General features: G+C 42.0%; 1 protein-coding gene across 1 annotated transcript in view; it reads left to right on the plus strand.

The window, feature by feature from the left end:
• Nucleotides 1-18,901, plus strand: part of SMAD1 (SMAD family member 1) — a 178,791-nt gene that overhangs the window by 140,189 nt on the left and 19,701 nt on the right. The window contains exons 4-5 of the mRNA XM_086962255.1: nucleotides 5,888-6,007; nucleotides 16,883-17,107. Of these exons, the coding sequence (XP_086818381.1) occupies nucleotides 5,888-6,007; nucleotides 16,883-17,107 (345 nt within the window). The remainder of the gene's footprint in view (nucleotides 1-5,887; nucleotides 6,008-16,882; nucleotides 17,108-18,901) is intronic.

Consider the following 18,901-nt stretch of genomic DNA (forward strand, 5'->3'; position numbering starts at 1 on the left):
AATTCCAAGACTTTGGGATTTTTGGTTCTTAGATAACTAACCTAGGATCCTTTTTTCTTTATTTTCACATCATGTGTTCATTTTATGGAAATGTTTTGCAAATTAAGGTAGTACCACCTAGCCACCCCTTCCCCCTCCTTTTTTTGGGAGGGGGGGGGGAAGCATGTGAGGGTCTAGTACTGATACTCTCTTTAGAAACAGTTGTCAACATCTGTTAACCAGTGGAGCTTAAATGAAGCCTGGGACTCAGTCCATGGGCTCAAGTCCCTCGGAAGCATGCCCTAATTGCTGCTGCCAGAGGTGATCAACGAGTTCAGAAGCTCATCATATCTCAATCAAACGTTCTCTCCCTCCACAGTGTTGTCAGAGTTGGGGAGTCATTGCCTCTATACAGTGGGCTGGCTCCAACCATATGGCTTGCCCAGATTCCCCAGGCACTGAAGTGGCCCTAGCCCAGTGAGCAAAACAAGCCCTTTGTAAAAGGATGAAGGCTACCAGTATACCTGCACAATAAATCTTATTGACTTACCCGGCCTTGATCAGGAGCATCGCTTCAGGGGGGTGTTTAGGGTGTTATATCCCCCTAAAAAATGTCTTATAGTAAGTAGTTGGGTACAGGTGCTTTTAGTCTGGTATGGTGAGCTGTCTGTCGGATTTTGCTCTGGATTTTTACATGCACACACAGACAAAAACGCGAACAAACACTCTGTCTCGTTTCTGCCTTAAAACAAAGTTTATTCGAAAACTATTGTGTTTTAAGTACCTCCACCCCCACACACAATCCACACTTTCAAGTCCATCTACTGCCTCTTAAGCTCCCATTGTGTCCTGCTTCTCATAATGTATTTTAACAAGATATGCCAGCGTGATTGTTTTGAATCGCACCCCTGGCATTGATGCAGGAAGGTGATGGGTGGATGGATCTATTCTGGGCTGCACTGGCAGGCCCTAGCTTTCCCTGGTGCCAAGGTGACCGTGGTGTAGATGGAACCCCTGGCAGACCCTGGTCCCATAGAACTAAGTCATTGCATAACTGGGCTGTAGCTCTGTGCTGTGCAAGGGGCTGATGGTGTTCACTCTAACCTCTCTGGTTAGGAACCATGCACTGAACCCTGTTTGTGTATTTTCCTGCCGATATGAGGTTAGAAAGAAAAAATGATTATGCCAGTATGTTTCTTTTTTTAATGAAAAGGGATATTATATGAAGCCCTGTCACATCCAGTGCTGCAGTGAGTTAAAATGTCTTTCTGACTCGATACTTTTTTGGTGGAAAATCTGCTGCATCTCCAGCTCTCTCAGTTGCTGCTTCTATTTGCCTATTGTTCAGCCACTCCCATCTCTTATTACTTCATCCCACTCCACTCGTCTGTAATTCTGTTAACCCCTTGTCCTCCACATCTCTCTCAATTGATCTTCACTTCCTCTACCTGTGCTGCTTCCTTTTGCTCTCCCAAGCATCTTGAAGGAGTCTGAAATTGGTATTAGCCAATACGTGGGTTCTGTAAGAAAGAAATGCAGTAAATAGATTGATTGGGTCTTTACTCTTTGTTGGTCATGAACCAAGCTACTAATAAATACATTAAAACTAAAAATTAGACATAATATGTGTTGAGAAGGAAGGTACAACCAAGAGATCTCGGGTGAGTTCAGTCTTCTTTATTTGAAGGTACAGGTACAAAAAAGATGTAACCTCTATCCTGCCTCAGCAACCGCCAGATCAAGAATGCAGAATACAGAACTTGCTAACCCTAACGCTCTACATGATGCACATAATGATGCAGAGTAGAACTGGAACTCAAATGACATCACGCTGCAAATAAGATTAAGGCACAACAATATGTTTATTTCCAAACCACATCTGTCGAAAGTTTGTCTGTTTAGTGTTCCCTCCCTCTGCCATGATGCTCAGCTTTGCTCTATAACTCATAGAAAACGATGTCCCCGATGCCCCTCCTCTACCCATGCTAATGTGTGGTGCTCTTTATTTTTTTTAATACCTCTATAGGGGGTGACCACAGTTGCAGGTGGTGACTTGGCCCTGCTTACCAGGCTAAGAATGTAGAACGGTTACTTGCAGCTCGGTGTTCAGGTCAGGACAGCAAAATGGCTCTCTATTTAAGAAACACAGTTAGCTTCCCATGTAAATTCAGTTCCCTCATAAGGCATAGAAACACCTATAGCTTGGTTCTCCCCCTCAGCTTGTTAACAATTCGGCCACCTTTAAGCTTCAGTGAACCAAAATCCTGGACACTAACTCAAGTGCTATTCGTATACTACACTTTTGCCATTAATATTACTCTGTGGTGGTGTATGTGCGAGAACTAGGGTGTAGATGCTGGTATCGTGTGTAGGTAATTGTGTAGGTAGTGGAGTAAGTGGTTGTCTTGTTGACGCAGGAGTAAGGTAGTGGCGTGAACGTGCTCCTGTAATGTTGGGGAAGCTGGGATTTTTATCTAGATTTTCTTACCCATCTCTAGAATCCCAAACCACGTCGACTGCACCTTTTTCCCTGTTCCCTAATCCAAATTAACTCAAAGGACCACTGACTACAAACTGAAATTTTAAAGGTTTATTACAAAGCCAAAAATAGTTGAACATACAAACGTCTCAGCAAGTAGACTGGCACTAATACAAACATAATTCTACCCAGGATTCTTAGACGGCTCAGAATGAAAAGCAAAGTCAATTTGAGTAACATTAGGCAACCAAGAACAGTCCCTGCTTGAAGTTTGGACTGCATTTACAAAAGGAAAGATAAATGATTAGTCTGTCCCTACACTATTCTAAAGTGACATCCCTACTTAACATTCCCATCAAGCAAGAGTAAAGGTGTCAGCAGTGAAGACTTCCGAAGAAGTGCATTCACATTCTTTAGACAGATAGTCTAACTATCGAGCTTGTTCTAAGATGCTCCTTCTTACACCCCACTCTGCCCTACATTCCCCAAGCTCTCTTTACAGCTACCTACATCCTGCTCAGTCAATCCCCTAACCAAAATCTGCTCTCCACCCTCGGGTGCTGTCCCTAATACAAAATCCCAAAAACAGTTGACACGCCCAGAGGTACGCCCCTCTGGCAGGTGAAGGTCTACGGACTTTTCCAGTATGGCACCTCTCCATCAAGCGTCCGTTGGTGTGTCCTTGGGTCCCAGGCACCTTCCTCGCTAAATGTTGCACTCCCAAATTCTTTGGCAGCTCCACTGCTCTCGTGCCTACTATCCTAACTCCTAAACAAGGAATCCTTCTACCTAACAAGCCTTGTGGCCTTGCACCTGCAAGCTGAAATACATGAGAACATCTCTGCAAACATTCAAAGTTACAATTCAACATTTTGCTGAGGACAGCTTCTTTCCCGGCGAGAGAAAATCATTCCTTCTCGACTAAAGCTAACAAAAGAAAAATACATTTAGGCCACTACCGGCTTCAGCATGTCTCAGGCTTTTGCACGTTTAAAATATATTTCTAACATGACATGACATTACATTTCATCACTTTAAATGTTAATCCTACAAGCAATATCTCTTTCACATTAAATCTATGTTAATCCACTCATTAATAGGCACATGTATTGATTCATTAAGGCACATCATTACTAATATGACATTTCACCTATGGTTACATTTCTACATTATACAAACAATATATTTCTGATTAAGGCCCGACATTAGTCTAGGATTAATAAACACCACTTCATATTGCACTGGTCCCCGGCCTACTGTTACATATCTAATTTCATTAGTGAAGTCCTCTAAATATGTGGGTGCTGACTCGTCTGGATTATGGTGCACCCCTACAATTTTCAAAAATAACTTGGCGCTCTCTCAATGTGTACAGGTATGGGGGGCGTGTGGTTATGCAGGGTGCATAGGAAGTGATGCAATACTTTTTTTAAGACCGTCAGCCAAAAATCGTTGTCCACATACTAGTGGGGTATCAGATGACTATAACCCCAATCACTCATTGCTACAGAGCCTCTCTCGTATTCTCCCTTCACCCCTTTCTTTCCTGTCTCTCTTTCTCTCACCCTGTGCCTAATTTCTCTGCAAGCCATGTAGAGGGGATTAGCTAAACGTATATCTCATGTACCTGTAATCCATGCAAAACATACTACGTTTGGCTAACCCCGTGACAGAAATGCTAATGTATCTGTTAATTAAAAAAAATCAATAAAATACTTTGAAATAAAAAAAACAAATTTGTTGCTTGTTCTTGGTTCATTTGACAGGTCCAGTCAATACGCCTCCCTTCCAGCTCCATCCATATTCTTTTGTACTTCTAAAATAATGTGAATCTGTTGCTCGGTAGTCATTTCATTAGTTCATTGCTGATAAGATATTTCTTTCCCCTAACAGATTTATTGGCCAAATTTCTCGTTATTTTTCATAATTTGTTGACATGAGGCTTCAAGTATTGAGAGATGTTTTCAGTGTGAATAGATGGAGGCAGTTCAAGAGCCTGAAAGTATTCAAGGCAGTGACCTAGCTGTGGCCCATTGGGGGAACCATGAAAAGTTTAGTTTCATTCTGACTCGACGAGTTTGAAAGCAATAATCCTACACAAGAAGACACTAGCACAATCCACATGTGCCCTGTAGACATATAGCACCTTAATACTTGCATGCAGTCAATGTTGGGCTCTTTTTGTTTGTCCAATACTCTCTTCAGTGTCTGCTAACTAATTGCCTCATTATGCTTTGAAACCTTTGGCATATTCTTCGAGGAAATGTTTGAAACAAGACAAAGCCAATAGGTTTCTTTTATTGTGCTAATGCAAGCTGTATAACCGAGCACAAATGTGCAGAGAGTATTTGTGCGCTATTTCGTGTACCCTCCCTCTTTCTGTGCCTCCTGTATCTATGCTGGGTTTTTTTTTTACTTATCCGAGATTGCAGCGCCGCTTACATGAAAAGATTCGAGATTTAAGAAACCGCATCACCACATGCCTTGGTAATAAAAAAAGAAACAGGGGCCCAAATCATTTCCTATCATTTGTGCATGCTTGTGTTTGCAGGCTGTTGAGACAGGAATGTTCTTTACATGCTAAACATACGTATTCCCTTGCCCCGAGTGCCAAACTACATGTGAAGCTGGTGTCCTGACTGTTTTGCCCAGGCTCATGCTAATCCAGTATGTGCACAGAGTCCTCGGCCTGTACCTGTTGAACCTGTTCTATGACCTGGAGGACCAGCTAACCTCTTAGTGTGCATTCGAATACTGGCCGTGACCTGGGCGACCTACTTAAAGCAATGGTGGCAGCGTACCAGTTATGACCAGATTTTTTCCTCTGTGCCCATGAGTGGTGTGCCTTCTGGTTCCTGTTTTATGCAACAGCAGGTCGATACACAGGAACCTTGTGCTAACATTCTGTGTGCATATTGAGTTTATGTATGTGCAGTGAGTGTGAGGCACATGTATGGTAGGCAGTAAGACTCTGTGTTGTGAGAATCTGACTTCTAGGCCCAGTCAGATCCATTGTGTACACCCCTGGTTTAGCATGGCACAAGATGGAGGATATACATATATTTCCCTGGCAGTTTATTGCATTAATTCCTGTCGTACCTCAAACTGCTAATTATTGAAACAATATTTACACTCTCTTCTATCTTAATGGTTCAGTCCTGCAAGCGGTGTGATTTTCCATAAAGTACTGTGGCGTTCTTATTGCAGTGTTCATCTACTTTCTGTTTGTAAAACAAAATGACATGCATTTTTAAAAATAGAAAATTGTGGTCTGTTCAAGTGCTTAATCACAGGAAACTGCAAACAAAGAGCTGCAGATCATCTCACCAGTGTGCTGTGCGGCTGTAATCCAATCGTGCCTAACTGAATCTAATGTGCAGTGTCTTGTAATAAGAGTCGATTGTCTCACCCTGTGCTTCCTGCTTTTAGCGGATACTCCTCCCCCTGCGTACATGCCGCCCGAAGATCAGATGACGCAGGATGGGTCCCAGCCAATGGACACCAACATGATGGCTCCACCAATGCCCCCAGAAATCAGCAACAGAGGAGGTAAACCATGCTTAGAAACCTTAAGTATTGCTAGCGTTTAAAAACCAAGAATGATGGCATGAATGCAGATACCGGAGGCGTCTTTATTTTTTTCATTATTGAAGCTGTGTGGATTACTGACAGATTTTTTTTATCAATAAAATGCCGATTCACAAGGCACATTTTGCCTTCAGGCGATAAAGTATGCTCAGGTAGCCTTTTTAATCGGGTATCAAAATCACGAATAGGGATGATGACTCCGCAAGTGATATTATGTGACTTTAGCATTTGTTATGTCATTGAAGGAAATTGCATCGCATGCCGTTCTGAAGAGAGACGCCCCGCCCCTCCTGAAGTCCCGGTACAAACTGCTGGTTCCTTGGTAGCATAATTAATTATCAGATCCTCCATGTCACAAGGGCCAGCCAGTTCCCCTGTCATGGGCTTTTACAAATCATTGTTTTCAAGTGGATCAAGGTTATAGCAGCCAGAATGATATAAGCTGTTAAACGAAAATCTAATTATGTGGTTCCAGTTAGCACAAGGCCTGGCTCTCTGCTGCTGCAATTGTGTGGCCCTCTTGAACTGCTCAACCAATGCACCTCTATCCTGAACTGCAGCTCCACAATCTTCCTGTTCCAGAGCGCCTACGAGCAGCTCTAACGATGCAACTCAGTTCTGACCCACTTCACCCCTCTACTGTGTTGTAACAGAACCCTTGTGAGCAGCTCTACCATTCTACCTCATTTGCCCCTCACATATACGACTTCATAGCATCCTCACCTCAGTTCTGCCAAGATTCAACCTCATTGTGCCTGTGTGTAGTGACTTCAGGGCCTCTGAGTGCATTGTTCCCAAGATTCAGATGTAAGTAATCTTGGTCAAAGTAGGTATCCAGGTTTCAAGCAGAGCTGATAAGGCCCTGTACACCACCTTCAGCTAGGTTTTAAACATCTCCGATGGCATTTTCTTTCACAGAAAACATGTCTTTCGCTTTTTTATCATTGTACTGCCGGCACTATATTATGACTTGGTGCAAGAGGGATGGCTTGATGGCAAGTAGAGCCAAATTCCCCCACCTTGATAGTTGTTCATTCATACTGTGTTTTTTTATACTTTATTTCAGCTACTCAAATAGGGGTTGTAATAAAGATGCAGAGCCTTCGACGGATTCAACAACCGAAGGTTTATTTCAGGTGGATCAAAGGCTAGCATATTACTGAATGAACAGCATCCCACAACTTCTCTGCTGACCATTACTGGTCCACCCATCGCCAACGGTCTACCTCTCAGCACGGATTCCACAAGTGGTCAGGCGCACACACCACACAGAGATTTTATCAGGCCGCTACATTAAATTTGCAGGCAAACGTAAACATGTAACCTTAGCCTACAACACTCCCCGCAAAGCCCCTATTTTTGTATCTCTGAAATAAGGTGTGGACAATTTGCAAAGATCACTACCTTGCCTTTAAAAGTCCATTACCACCCCCTTTTGTACCGCTTTGTTCAACATAAGTTGGCAGGGTATGCTCAGACGTGAGTCCCTTGCTCACTTTGCCAATGGATTCAAGCAAGCCTGTCTGAAGACGGCTGGAATGCCAGAAACCGGTCCTAGGAAGCTTGTTTCCGGTCCAGGGAAGGCATGGCTTGGCAGTTCGGGCTGGACTGTTCCCATGAGGGACAGGGTCAGACTGATTTGCATATGGCCATGTCTGAACTGGGGTGGCCGAGTGGACTAAAGAACGGTGATGGATTAAACCCAAATCTGTTGACTGGGTGTGAGTGTTTGATTGGTTCAGATGCTCCGTCCATCACACACCCTTTTCTACCGCTATATACTAGGTGGCCACACACCCTGTTTTTTCACGGACACTACCCTAGTGTATGTATTGCCTTTGTTTTTATATTCCTGCCCTAAAGCTGGAGAGGTTTTGACATTTCTATCCAGTTACACTCTTCTACGGTGGTTTTGCTTGAAAACCTTATACATATTTCTCCTGGTCGCATTTCTTATTCCCTATGATTAATCACCCATTTCTGTATTACCTCATCTCGGGCTCCTCTTTTAAAGCATGTTTTTTAATTACTTCACTATGCCTATTCACTACACCTCTCTCCGTCCCGTATAAATATTAATTTTATGTATTTTAACACGTAGAATTTTATATATATATATATATATATATTTATTTATTTATACACACACAAACTTATGGTTTTGCTCACATAGATTATAGTACCTACACTCCGTAGCTCTCCTTTGGGTGCACTACTCTGTCTAAATTTCCTATCCGGAATGGCGCATCCCTCTTCTGCGGGCGCATGACAGCCCGTGCAACACTGCCAAACCATGGAGCGAACTTTCGTTTTTTTCTCCCTTATCTGATGAGAGTAGTGTTTCATTGTCTTGCCTGAAAACTAGATGTGTTTCCTTTGTTCAGCGACATCTGTCTCCTTCCATCTGTTTCCGCTATCCTGTGTTTACAAGCAAAACCTAGAATGGCAACCGCTTGCTATGTTTTTTTTTTTGTTTTTTTAAATTAAATTTTGTCATGTAGAGCAAACTTTGCTTTACTTTTCCTGACGGCCAGATTCTGTTTATAAAAATGCTCCAGTGGAGTCAACGTATCCGAAATGTTTAGTTACAAGCGATCAAACCCGTGTACTCCTTGAGATTTTGCCGGCCTTAAGAGATTTGATTTAACAAGCTACATCCTGCCAGTGGAGTTGGGTAGTTTCCATTGTTGGCCCACGCTGTGAATAGAGAGACAAAACACACCTGCTCTGCAGGACTTAAAGCCAGTGCAAGGAAGCCGGTGTGAAATCTGTGTGAGAGAGATATGATTCATGCAGCAGGAATGGCCAGCTGGCAGGCCCTCTCCCGGAGCTCGAGACCTGTGGCAGAGGCTGGCCTTGACTCTTCCTGGCATCCTGATGTGTGAAAGTAAAATAACCTCTTGCTCACCACCAAGCCTCCTTGGGAACAGCCGGGGTGTTCAAACTTGGCAAACAGGAACTCTCCTCGTGCATGCTTCCTGATTAGTCCGTTCTTTTTTTTTTTTTTTACTGCTTTGCAGTCTTGGTGTTAATTTCTTTTTTTTAGCTGACTGTTACCCAATGCATCATTCCTCGTGCGTACAGAAAATAGGAGGAAAGCTGAATACTTTATGGTTCTCTAAAATAAATGAGTACTTGCTTATGGTATGTGCATCCAGTGGAAATTTTAGACATTTAAAAACTTAGGGGTTTTTTTTGCTTTCAAACTCTTTTTTTTGTTTTTTTTTTTTGTGATGCCCTTTCTTCAGCACACTTGTGAATTAAGCTTTGCAGCGTTTAGGCCCGTGAAGCTTTGATTCAGAGCTTAAAAAGGCAACATAGGACCTTTCAGGTGCCTGCACTTTAGCCATTGGAAATGGCTGTGGTTAGTATATGGCTCTGTGGCCCAGAACGCTGTGCACCATTCCTACTCCATTCCTGGGCTTTTCTTTCACGTCCAAATGCATCTGAAGAGTTGTAGGCACAACTGAGCTCGCACACTGGAAAACAAGGATGTGTGTACGAAATGCCCAGAACGAGAGCACTGCATCGTTGGTGACTTGGAGCCATCTGGTAACCTGAACTATGGCTGGGTGTCCGTCTTTCTCACCCATAAGTCAGAGCAAAATGAACCAAAACCCAGGGATGTCCAGGTTTATCACCCTAATTAAGTGAAATAACTATTCAAGTGGATCGTTGTTTCTGCGCACATGTTCTAGTCCCATGAGTTTCTTGCATGGACCTATGCAGTCCGAATGTAATGCAAACAGTATTCTGAGGAGAAGGGAGGAGTTCACAAAAGAGTCTGTTCAGTGAATAAGTACAGAAGCACCTCTGCATTACAGTAGTCTGGAGTGATGCATACTGTATTGAAGGCAACGCAACCTGAGATTGGCACCTGATGCATAGCGCTCCATGCAGGTGAGATAGCACATAGTCTCTACACCCCATCCAAAGCACAAAGCAGGATTACAGCGCATTGTAAGGGACGTTTAAGGAAGTTTCCATAAGTGTAAGCTCTCTGGCTGATCCGGATCTGTGAACCTATTGGCTCATCCTGAATAAATGAAGTGTATTTCGACATAGTTCTTATAATTAATGTGAAACTGATTAGTCCTCTTCATTATCTGGATGCAATCTGACTCCGTTAGGCTTTGTTCATTATACTACCATTAACCATTCGCATGCTCAATGCACACATTCACTTAACCCACAAAGTCCTGGATCCAATTTAGCCGACCCACCTTAGTGTAACACTACAATCTCCGAAAGATCAGCCAACTGGATGGATACAAACCTTTTTCATGATCACTGCAACTTTGTGATTGGCACCATCGCCCCCTTCCCATCATCCTCCGAGACAATCATCCTTTCCTTAAGTGCTCAAGAGTGAACGTTTTGCATCTGCTTCTCTTTGCCTACCCTTCTAGAACAATCCCCACCTACACACTGACAACCAAAATTAAATTTTAAAAAATGAAAACATATGGGAGCCATTATTTTATAATGCACAGGGCTGCCATTTGGGGAAAATGTTGCATTTTTATAAAATCTAAAGAATGAGTTGAACTTTTTTTGTATTCCTAGCTTAGTGTCTTAGATTTTGGTAATAACTGCTTGAGGATGCACTATGCCTCAATAAAAATAATATGGTTGCGTGTATATATGCTTGTGTGTGTGATATTAATTTACTCTGCATACCTAATCCTATTAATATTGGACTCTTTCCTGTTCCCTGCAATTGTTCTATTTTGCCACCTAGTGAAGGAGACGAAACGCTGGTTCTTTCCCCAAAAAATTCTGAGCCATGCACAGCCATTACCTTCCATTTCTGGTTACATTTTCACTGTGCGGACACATCCATTTTTCGTATGCAGGCACTTGCCCTTTTTCTGATTTTCGCAGATCATTGACAAGTGAAATCTCCTCACATTTCCATGGTGTGAAGCTCCTGTCCTATCCTTTGTTGCACTACGCAGGGGATTCAGACATTTTTTGTTTTGCTGCAAGTAGTTTTGCAGCAGCTCTCTCGCACCCAGAGTTCGATACTGCCCTGTCGGGGGAACAACCCATCCTGGGCATGTATATGTTCATTGTATGTTCCTCTATAGGAATAAGGCCTTTATAAAACAGACTGGTTGGTGCCTTTGCGGAGCAAGAGCGGCTCATCATCATTTAGGAGTTCTTCGACTTATGCTTCCCCTGGAAGAATAAGGAGATAAATGCAGGGGTTTGCGAAGCTCCTCCACATACAGTCCAGGAACCATGATTCTAGCTGAAAACAGCGATTAGTAGGGTAGAAGCACCGGTTTAAATTACCAGCATTCAGCCATTGCTAGAAGACTCTGTTTCTGCAAGATGCTGTCTGTTTAGGACCTGAGAAGGGACATTCCTATCCCAATTGTTGAGTCAGTCTGGGGTTGAGGCCTGCTCCTTCAAGACAAACGGTCAAACCTTCATCAAGGCCGTCTTTGCACAAGAAGTGCCCGATGGCAGATATAGTTCTGCGACCTTGGACCAGTAATATTAGTGAATTTGGTACCAATGAGATGAGGACCTGCATTTCAATTTGCAATATTTTACAGTCAAAGCAAAGACTCGCCATGCCTTCTCCTTCGACCCTCCCTGCTTCCCTCTTAGGTAAAGGCGCCATGTGTGCTTTGGTTGCAGCTTCTGTTTCATGCATTCCCTCTTTAATCAGCTCCATATCCTCAAAGAGGCTGAGAGGTGAAAGAATCCAAACTCTTCGCTCACCATAATCGAGACCTTGATAAACCAGTACAGTGCATCCAGATGATTTCCAGTGTTGGTGTATAGAACAGCTCTGTCATAGGCGGCAAGTGCTGCCTCATTGGAGAGAGAAGGTGGCATCCACCCGTATGGTAGTTTATAGGGTAGATGCACAGCTATTGTTTTTATTGGTGCTGAGAAAATGTTTGGCTGCTGTTTTTGGTGCTCCTAAAGGTGACGTCGAGGGTCCGACGGCGTCGTGAATCATTGATAGTAGTGAAGCTAGTGGACTACTAGTTTCATCCCTTTCAGGCACACAATTTCGTTGTCTTTCTGGTAGAAAAAGACTTCCACTCTGTTTTTGGATTAATTCATAGATGTATTTTTAATTCATTTAGAGTATTGTAATTCTTTTTTTAAACATCGAATCGTTGTCATATAGGTTTTAACCTCTTTTACTTCAGGCAATGTCATATCAAAGCGTCCAATGCATTTCGGGCATTGTTAATTGCCCTTCGTCAGGGAACAGACACTGTAAAAAGTGTATAATACCAATTAGGGTACTGATTTCTAGAAAACATTAATTACAGATAACACAAAACATATATGAAATAGTACATGCACATTGCTAATAACATATGTGTGATGATATAAAAATCTGGTTGACTCATGGTCCCATGAAATTACTGTGAATATAAATGCTAGCGTGTGCCAGTAATGGTGAAGAAAAACGGTGTATCACTTACAAGCCTTTCCTCAGGGGTGTAAAAGCGAATCTGTGAAAAAACGTGAGAAGAACGGTCAGCGGTGCTGTGTGTGCAATTGGCTGAAGGGTGAGAAATCACCCGTCGGCGCTGGATTTGGAGACTAACCTGTGGTATCTTGTTGGCGTACTTCGGTCAGTTGGTATCCTTATAAACGACGGTGCAGAAAAGATCTGGCCGCGTTTAATGTATTCAAACAAAAAAGTTCCGGTCATGTGACCATGAAGATAGACGATAGACTATCGGTGTATTGGCAGAAAAAAGCTTGGGGGTTGCGTATACGGTTCATGAAGAACTCGAGCTTATTAGTGTTTGGTTCTGCTAAGGTGACAAAATTAAATAAAGATAAAATCGGGTTGGGGCAAAGTGAAAAAGAGTGAAAAAAGTGAAAAAAAGTAATGGTGTAAAAATAAAAAACAAAACTCGGAAGGGACTGGAGTACCCTATGGCAGACACGAACCGCTGGTTCGAGTGCCATTAGATATTGTACTATGACATTGAGCTGTACGAGTGCTCAAGAATCTTTCAGTGTTCAGATGTATCTATGTGGAGGTGTCTTAGTGAGTTGTGTGTTATGAACAGCCTTCTAGTAGTTGTGATGTATCTGTGCGAACAGTCACAGTATTTACAAGGTATGGTCTGTGGAGCAATTATTACAGATAACATGACAATTCAATCCTGTCGTTTAAGCCAGCTGGCTTTTGCGTGGAAAGTTTTTGTATCCAAAAATTCTCTCTTCTTAGAAGATGTTTTGTACCACAAGAAAAAATCATACTGTGCACAGCTGATGTTCGCTATTATATACAAGCATACCCCACAATATGGGGATAGAAGCCATGGAGGAAGCACTTATGAACACCGTACTAGACCTAGACTTCCAGACCTTTCTAATGGAACTCATGCTCTTAACATTGTACCAAAGCTACTTTAAATACAATGAGACATGGTACCAACAGCTCACCGGAATGGCTATGGGCAATTCGGCGGCACCCGTTTATGCCAACATTTTTATGCAATGGTACGAAAATAAACACATCCTGGCTAAAAAAGAATGGACAGACAATTTAAAAATGATCATCAGATACATCGATGATCTATTCATCATTTGGACTAACTCTAAGGAGATGTTACAAAATGAACTGATAGAATTCAACAAAATAGACAAACGCATACAATTAACATGGGACATATCTGAAACCACGGTTAACTTTTTGGATGTCAAAGTCTCAATAACACCAGAAGGATTCTCCACAGACCTATATGTTAAACCTACGGACAGAAATAACATGTTACACCACTCGAGTTTCCATGAGCCAAACCTTATAAGGAATTTACCTTTCTCGCAGATGGCCAGAGTAAAAAGAATTACCTCAGACGAGAACATGCTAAACCTAAGAATAAACGAAACAGCAAACAAATTCTCCAACAGAGGATACCCTCAAACATTGATCGAAGAATCAAAAGGAAGGATTGATAAGTTAACAAGAACGAAACTCTTAACACCCAGAGTCAAACCAGAACAAACACGGACAGTAGTGGTCTCGAAATTTTCAACAGCAAGCAGGAAATACAAAAACATCATTTTGAAACATTGGTCACTGCTAAACATCGAACCTGACTTCAAACAAACTTTCAACCTTCCTCCAATATTTGCATTCACACGAGCAAACAACTTGGGAGAAATCCTTCAGAACAAACCCCCAAAGACCATAGAATTCTCTGGAACCAAACCATGTCTGAACAGTGGCAACTGCAACAGCATAATCAGGGGAAACGTAATCAATCACCCAATGAAGGGTCATCCTATCAAACTTAAAGTTAACGCAACATGAGTCACAAGTAATTTGATATATGCAATAAGATGTCCATGCGGAAAAATGTACGTGGGCAAGACGGAACGGCGCATCAAAGTTCGATTAACAGAACACAAATCTAACATCCGATTGAAAAACACTAAATCAGCTTTATCAGCGCATTTTATGGAAGAACAACACAATATTTCGCAAATCAAGTTTGTCATTCTTGAAACAGTACAGAAAATAGAGGGAAGAGACAATACAAAACATCTTCTAAGAAGATAGAATTTTTGGATACAAAAACTTTCCACGCAAAAGCCAGCTGGCTTAAACGACAGGATTGAATTGTCATGTTATCTGTAATAATTGCTCCACAGACCATACCTTGTAAACACTGTGACTGTTCGCACAGATACATCACAACTACTAGAAGGCTGTTCATAACACACAACTCACTAAGACACCTCCACATAGATACATCTGAACACTGAAAGATTCTTGAGCACTCGTACAGCTCAATGTCATAGTACAATATCTAATGGCACTCGAACCAGCGGTTCGTGTCTGCCATAGGGTACTCCAGTCCCTTCCGAGTTTTGTTTTTTATTTTTACACCATTACTTTTTTCACTTTTTTCACTCTTTTTCACTTTGCCCCAACCCGATTTTATCTTTATTTAATTTTGTCACCTTAGCAGAACCAAACACTAATAAGCTCGAGTTCTTCATGAACCGTATACGCAACCCCCAAGCTTTTTTCTGCCAATACACCGATAGTCTATCGTCTATCTTCATGGTCACATGACCGGAACTTTTTTGTTTGAATACATTAAACGCGGCCAGATCTTTTCTGCACCGTTGTTTATAAGGATACCAACTGACCGAAGTACGCCAACAAGATACCACAGGTTAGTCTCCAAATCCAGCGCCGACGGGTGATTTCTCACCCTTCAGCCAATCGCACACACAGCACCGCTGACCGTTCTTCTCACGTTTTTTCACAGATTCGCTTTTACACCCCTGAGGAAAGGCTTGTAAGTGATACACCGTTTTTCTTCACCATTACTGGCACACACTAGCATTTATATTCACAGTAATTTCATGGGACCATGAGCCAACCAGATTTTTATATCATCACACATGTGTTATTAGCAATGTGCATGTACTATTTCATATATGTTTTGTTATCTGTAATTAATGTTTTCTAGAAATCAGTACCCTAATTGGTATTATACACTTTTTACAGTGTCTGTTCCCTGACGAAGGGCAATTAACAATGCCCGAAATGCATTGGACGCTTTGATATGACATTGCCTGAAGTAAAAGAGGTTAAAACCTATATGACAACGATTCGATGTTTAAAAAAAGAATTACAATACTCTAAATGAATTAAAAATACATCTATGAATTAATCCAAAAACAGAGTGGAAGTCTTTTTCTACCAGAAAGACAACGAAATTGTGTGCCTAAAAGGGATGAAACTAGTGGTCCACTAGCTTCACTACTATCAATGATCCACCCGTATGGAGCAGGAAGTGCAGACACCTCAGAACTATGGCAAGGAAATGTACTAGTCGGCAGTGCCTGAGACAGTAGAATGCCATATGGGTGATGGGTAGCAATATTTTGCACATTTTGCAAGATTTTAATAGTAACTGACCAGGTCCAAGAGCACAGGGATGATTAACTTTGGCACGGAGTCTGCTGAGGAAAACTGATGCTGATGCTAAGAGACCTTATTGATACCCGGTCCTATTTTTTGGTTCTTAAATGTTGGCTAGGTTATATAAACCAAGGCATGAATTACGTTTTCATGCTGTTAGCAGGAAGTCCAGGGAAATGCCAGCAACCTGCCTCTTGAATCAAATTATCTATTTTCCACCTTTCCAGCATCCTTCTGCCTACTCCTCTGCCTTCAGGTACAACTTTTTTATACTTACAGGTGCTACGTTAAAATGTAAAATTTGAGAGCATGTGCACACATGTAGAGAGTACTTTGCAATCGCTGAATAGTGGGTGCCTGCACTTGTTTAATACCAGCTGTTCACGGCTTTGCAGAATGGCGTTGAGAAGCACTTACCGGTCCTAGCAGTAGATGGTAGGGTAAATCATCAGCGGGGAATAGGAATGCACCTTATATTTATGAGTAAAGGTCACCACAAAGGCATCATTTCTTTATTTTTGTATGTATTTATTTTAATTAATTCACTGATTGTCATATTGTACATTTTAGTATTGAAAGAATACAGCGACAGTGACGAAACTGGATTAATTCTTCCTTTCTTAAACCTTGAGTATGGTTATTAAAATATTTGTAGGAAAATCTTGCTCATTTGTGATAATGCACCCTTTCATAGTAACATGGAGTGCCTGAAGCATCATTGCAGAATGGGGGTGGCGGCTGGGATGTTTCATATAAATCACTAAGTGTTGTTTTTTTTACCTTTCAATACATTTACTTTTGCCATTCTACGAACTAACCACAAACTATTGCTTGTATGTTTGTCTTCTAATTAAAATTGTAGTTCCAGTAGCAATTAACCACAATTAGTGTCTTCTTGCTCCTAGTTGATGTGCAAGCAGTTGCTTATGAAGAACCTAAGCATTGGTGTTCCATTGTCTACTATGAACTCAACAACCGTGTTGGCGAAGCCTTCCACGCGTCCTCGACAAGTGTCCTAGTCGATGGCTTCACTGACCCTTCTAACAATAAGAACCGGTTTTGCCTTGGACTGCTCTCCAACGTTAACCGCAATTCCACAATTGAGAACACTAGGCGGCATATTGGCAAAGGTGTGTTCTTTCACTGCTTTCACCTTCCTTTTGGCAGACGTTTGTAAACTGTTTGCTCTTCCTTCCCTCACGAGTAGTATTTTTTGTATTTGTGGACTGATGCAGTGAAATGTTTGGCCGTACAAGACTGTTTACCTGTATCTACCTAGAATGATTTTGCAGTAAATGATTATGGCAATGTCTGCCTAGATAGTATAGTGCTTTTAGTGTCATTTTAGGATTATATTTGAAAGATATTACTGTTTTAGTCTGATTTGGAATTACTTTTCTTATGTGTTTTTGCCTGAAGAGTAATTTCAAAATTAGTAACATTCTACATATTATGTGTAATTTCTGAGGTGTACTCCTTTGGGAAAACTCATTCTGTATTAGGACAGTTTTCTCAAATGTCTGGATAATAACCTACATTCCTACTCCACCTTAAGAGGGCACAGCCACTCATGACCTCCAGTCTGATTTTTTTCTTTTTTTACCTTGTGGTGACAGTGATGATATGCACCAGTTTATCAATGCACAAGATGTCACAGGATGTTAGGGGTGAAAAATAGTTCCCCGGTATTTAAACCTTGTAACGTTAAATGTTTTGTGCAGAAATTATTTCCAACCTGCCTTGTTGCATCCAGCGCTGTTTCCCCTCTGAACTAGATGTGCACTATAAACGTACCCTAAATCAAAATGAAATATTCCATACTAGGGCAATATCAGAAAAGTGTCTGTTGTGATGGGAATGTCACCTACACGTCTACAGTCCTGTTTCCCTTCCCTGACTTTCTGCGTGTATCTGTTATCCTGGACTACATTAGGGTGTGCTTTGATGCATAGGCCTGCCCCTTCAGAGGAGTAAGGTCCTGTCACCAAGTGTGACCTTATTTGTCTGACTTTGAACAACTATCCATGTCATGGGTTTAACATAAAGAGCAATGGTAGTAGTATACCATGTTTGTGAATTCATAGTTTTGCAGCATGAATCCTTTTCTGGATTCACATGCTGTTTATCTATTCCACCGTCTAGTAGTTGGGTACAGAAATATTTTTTTTCTGTCTTTCTTTTTTTTTTTTGTTTTGAGGTTGTGGTAATATGCAGGTTCTTTTTCCCACTGAATCGGAAAAGCACCGATGAACGTGAAAAGGCCATGATATGAACGCACGAACAGAGAAGGGTAGCCTTCTTGACCCGGATAAGAGACCGAGCAGGTGATAACCACATGGCTGGAGAATTAAGAAGATAAAGGCAGCAGAGGGTCATGGAAAATAACCCTCTTAAATTCTGCCCTCAACTGTCACTACAAGTTCTCACAGAGGGATTCAGATGAGGTCTGCTGAGGACTACAGGACGAAGACTGCGAAGCCTGCGCTGAATTCGTGCAGGAGACACTCAATGTACCATGCCGACCAAGACTAGCTCCCCACTCCATGGCTAGCACCCACAAGGTGCAAAAATTCCTGAAAGACCGTGGCCTATTCAGCAAAGACTGAGAGAATGTCTAGGAGGCTGAACCAGTGCTAGGAGGGGAGTCGGTCATCGAAGATGCCACAGCTGAAGGCAAATGGAGGGAAGCATCAAGGAAGCAGTGAACGATCCCGAAAGTAGACAGCAGAAGATATCAGAAAGGCTTGGATGTTTAAGTCCCTGGACTGGATGTCCTGGATAGTAGCCTCACCGTCAAAAAACACAACCAACTGAAGGACAGCACAAACTTGAGGAGCTGCACGAGTCCTGACCAAAGGACACGGATATAGGAAAACCTTTGACGAAGCCCTCAACGCAAACAAGTGCTGGAGAGGGAATGAAGG

This window comes from Lissotriton vulgaris, chromosome 3_1 (genome assembly GCF_964263255.1).
Source record: "Lissotriton vulgaris chromosome 3_1, aLisVul1.2, whole genome shotgun sequence".
Classification (NCBI taxonomy): domain Eukaryota; kingdom Metazoa; phylum Chordata; class Amphibia; order Caudata; family Salamandridae; genus Lissotriton; species Lissotriton vulgaris.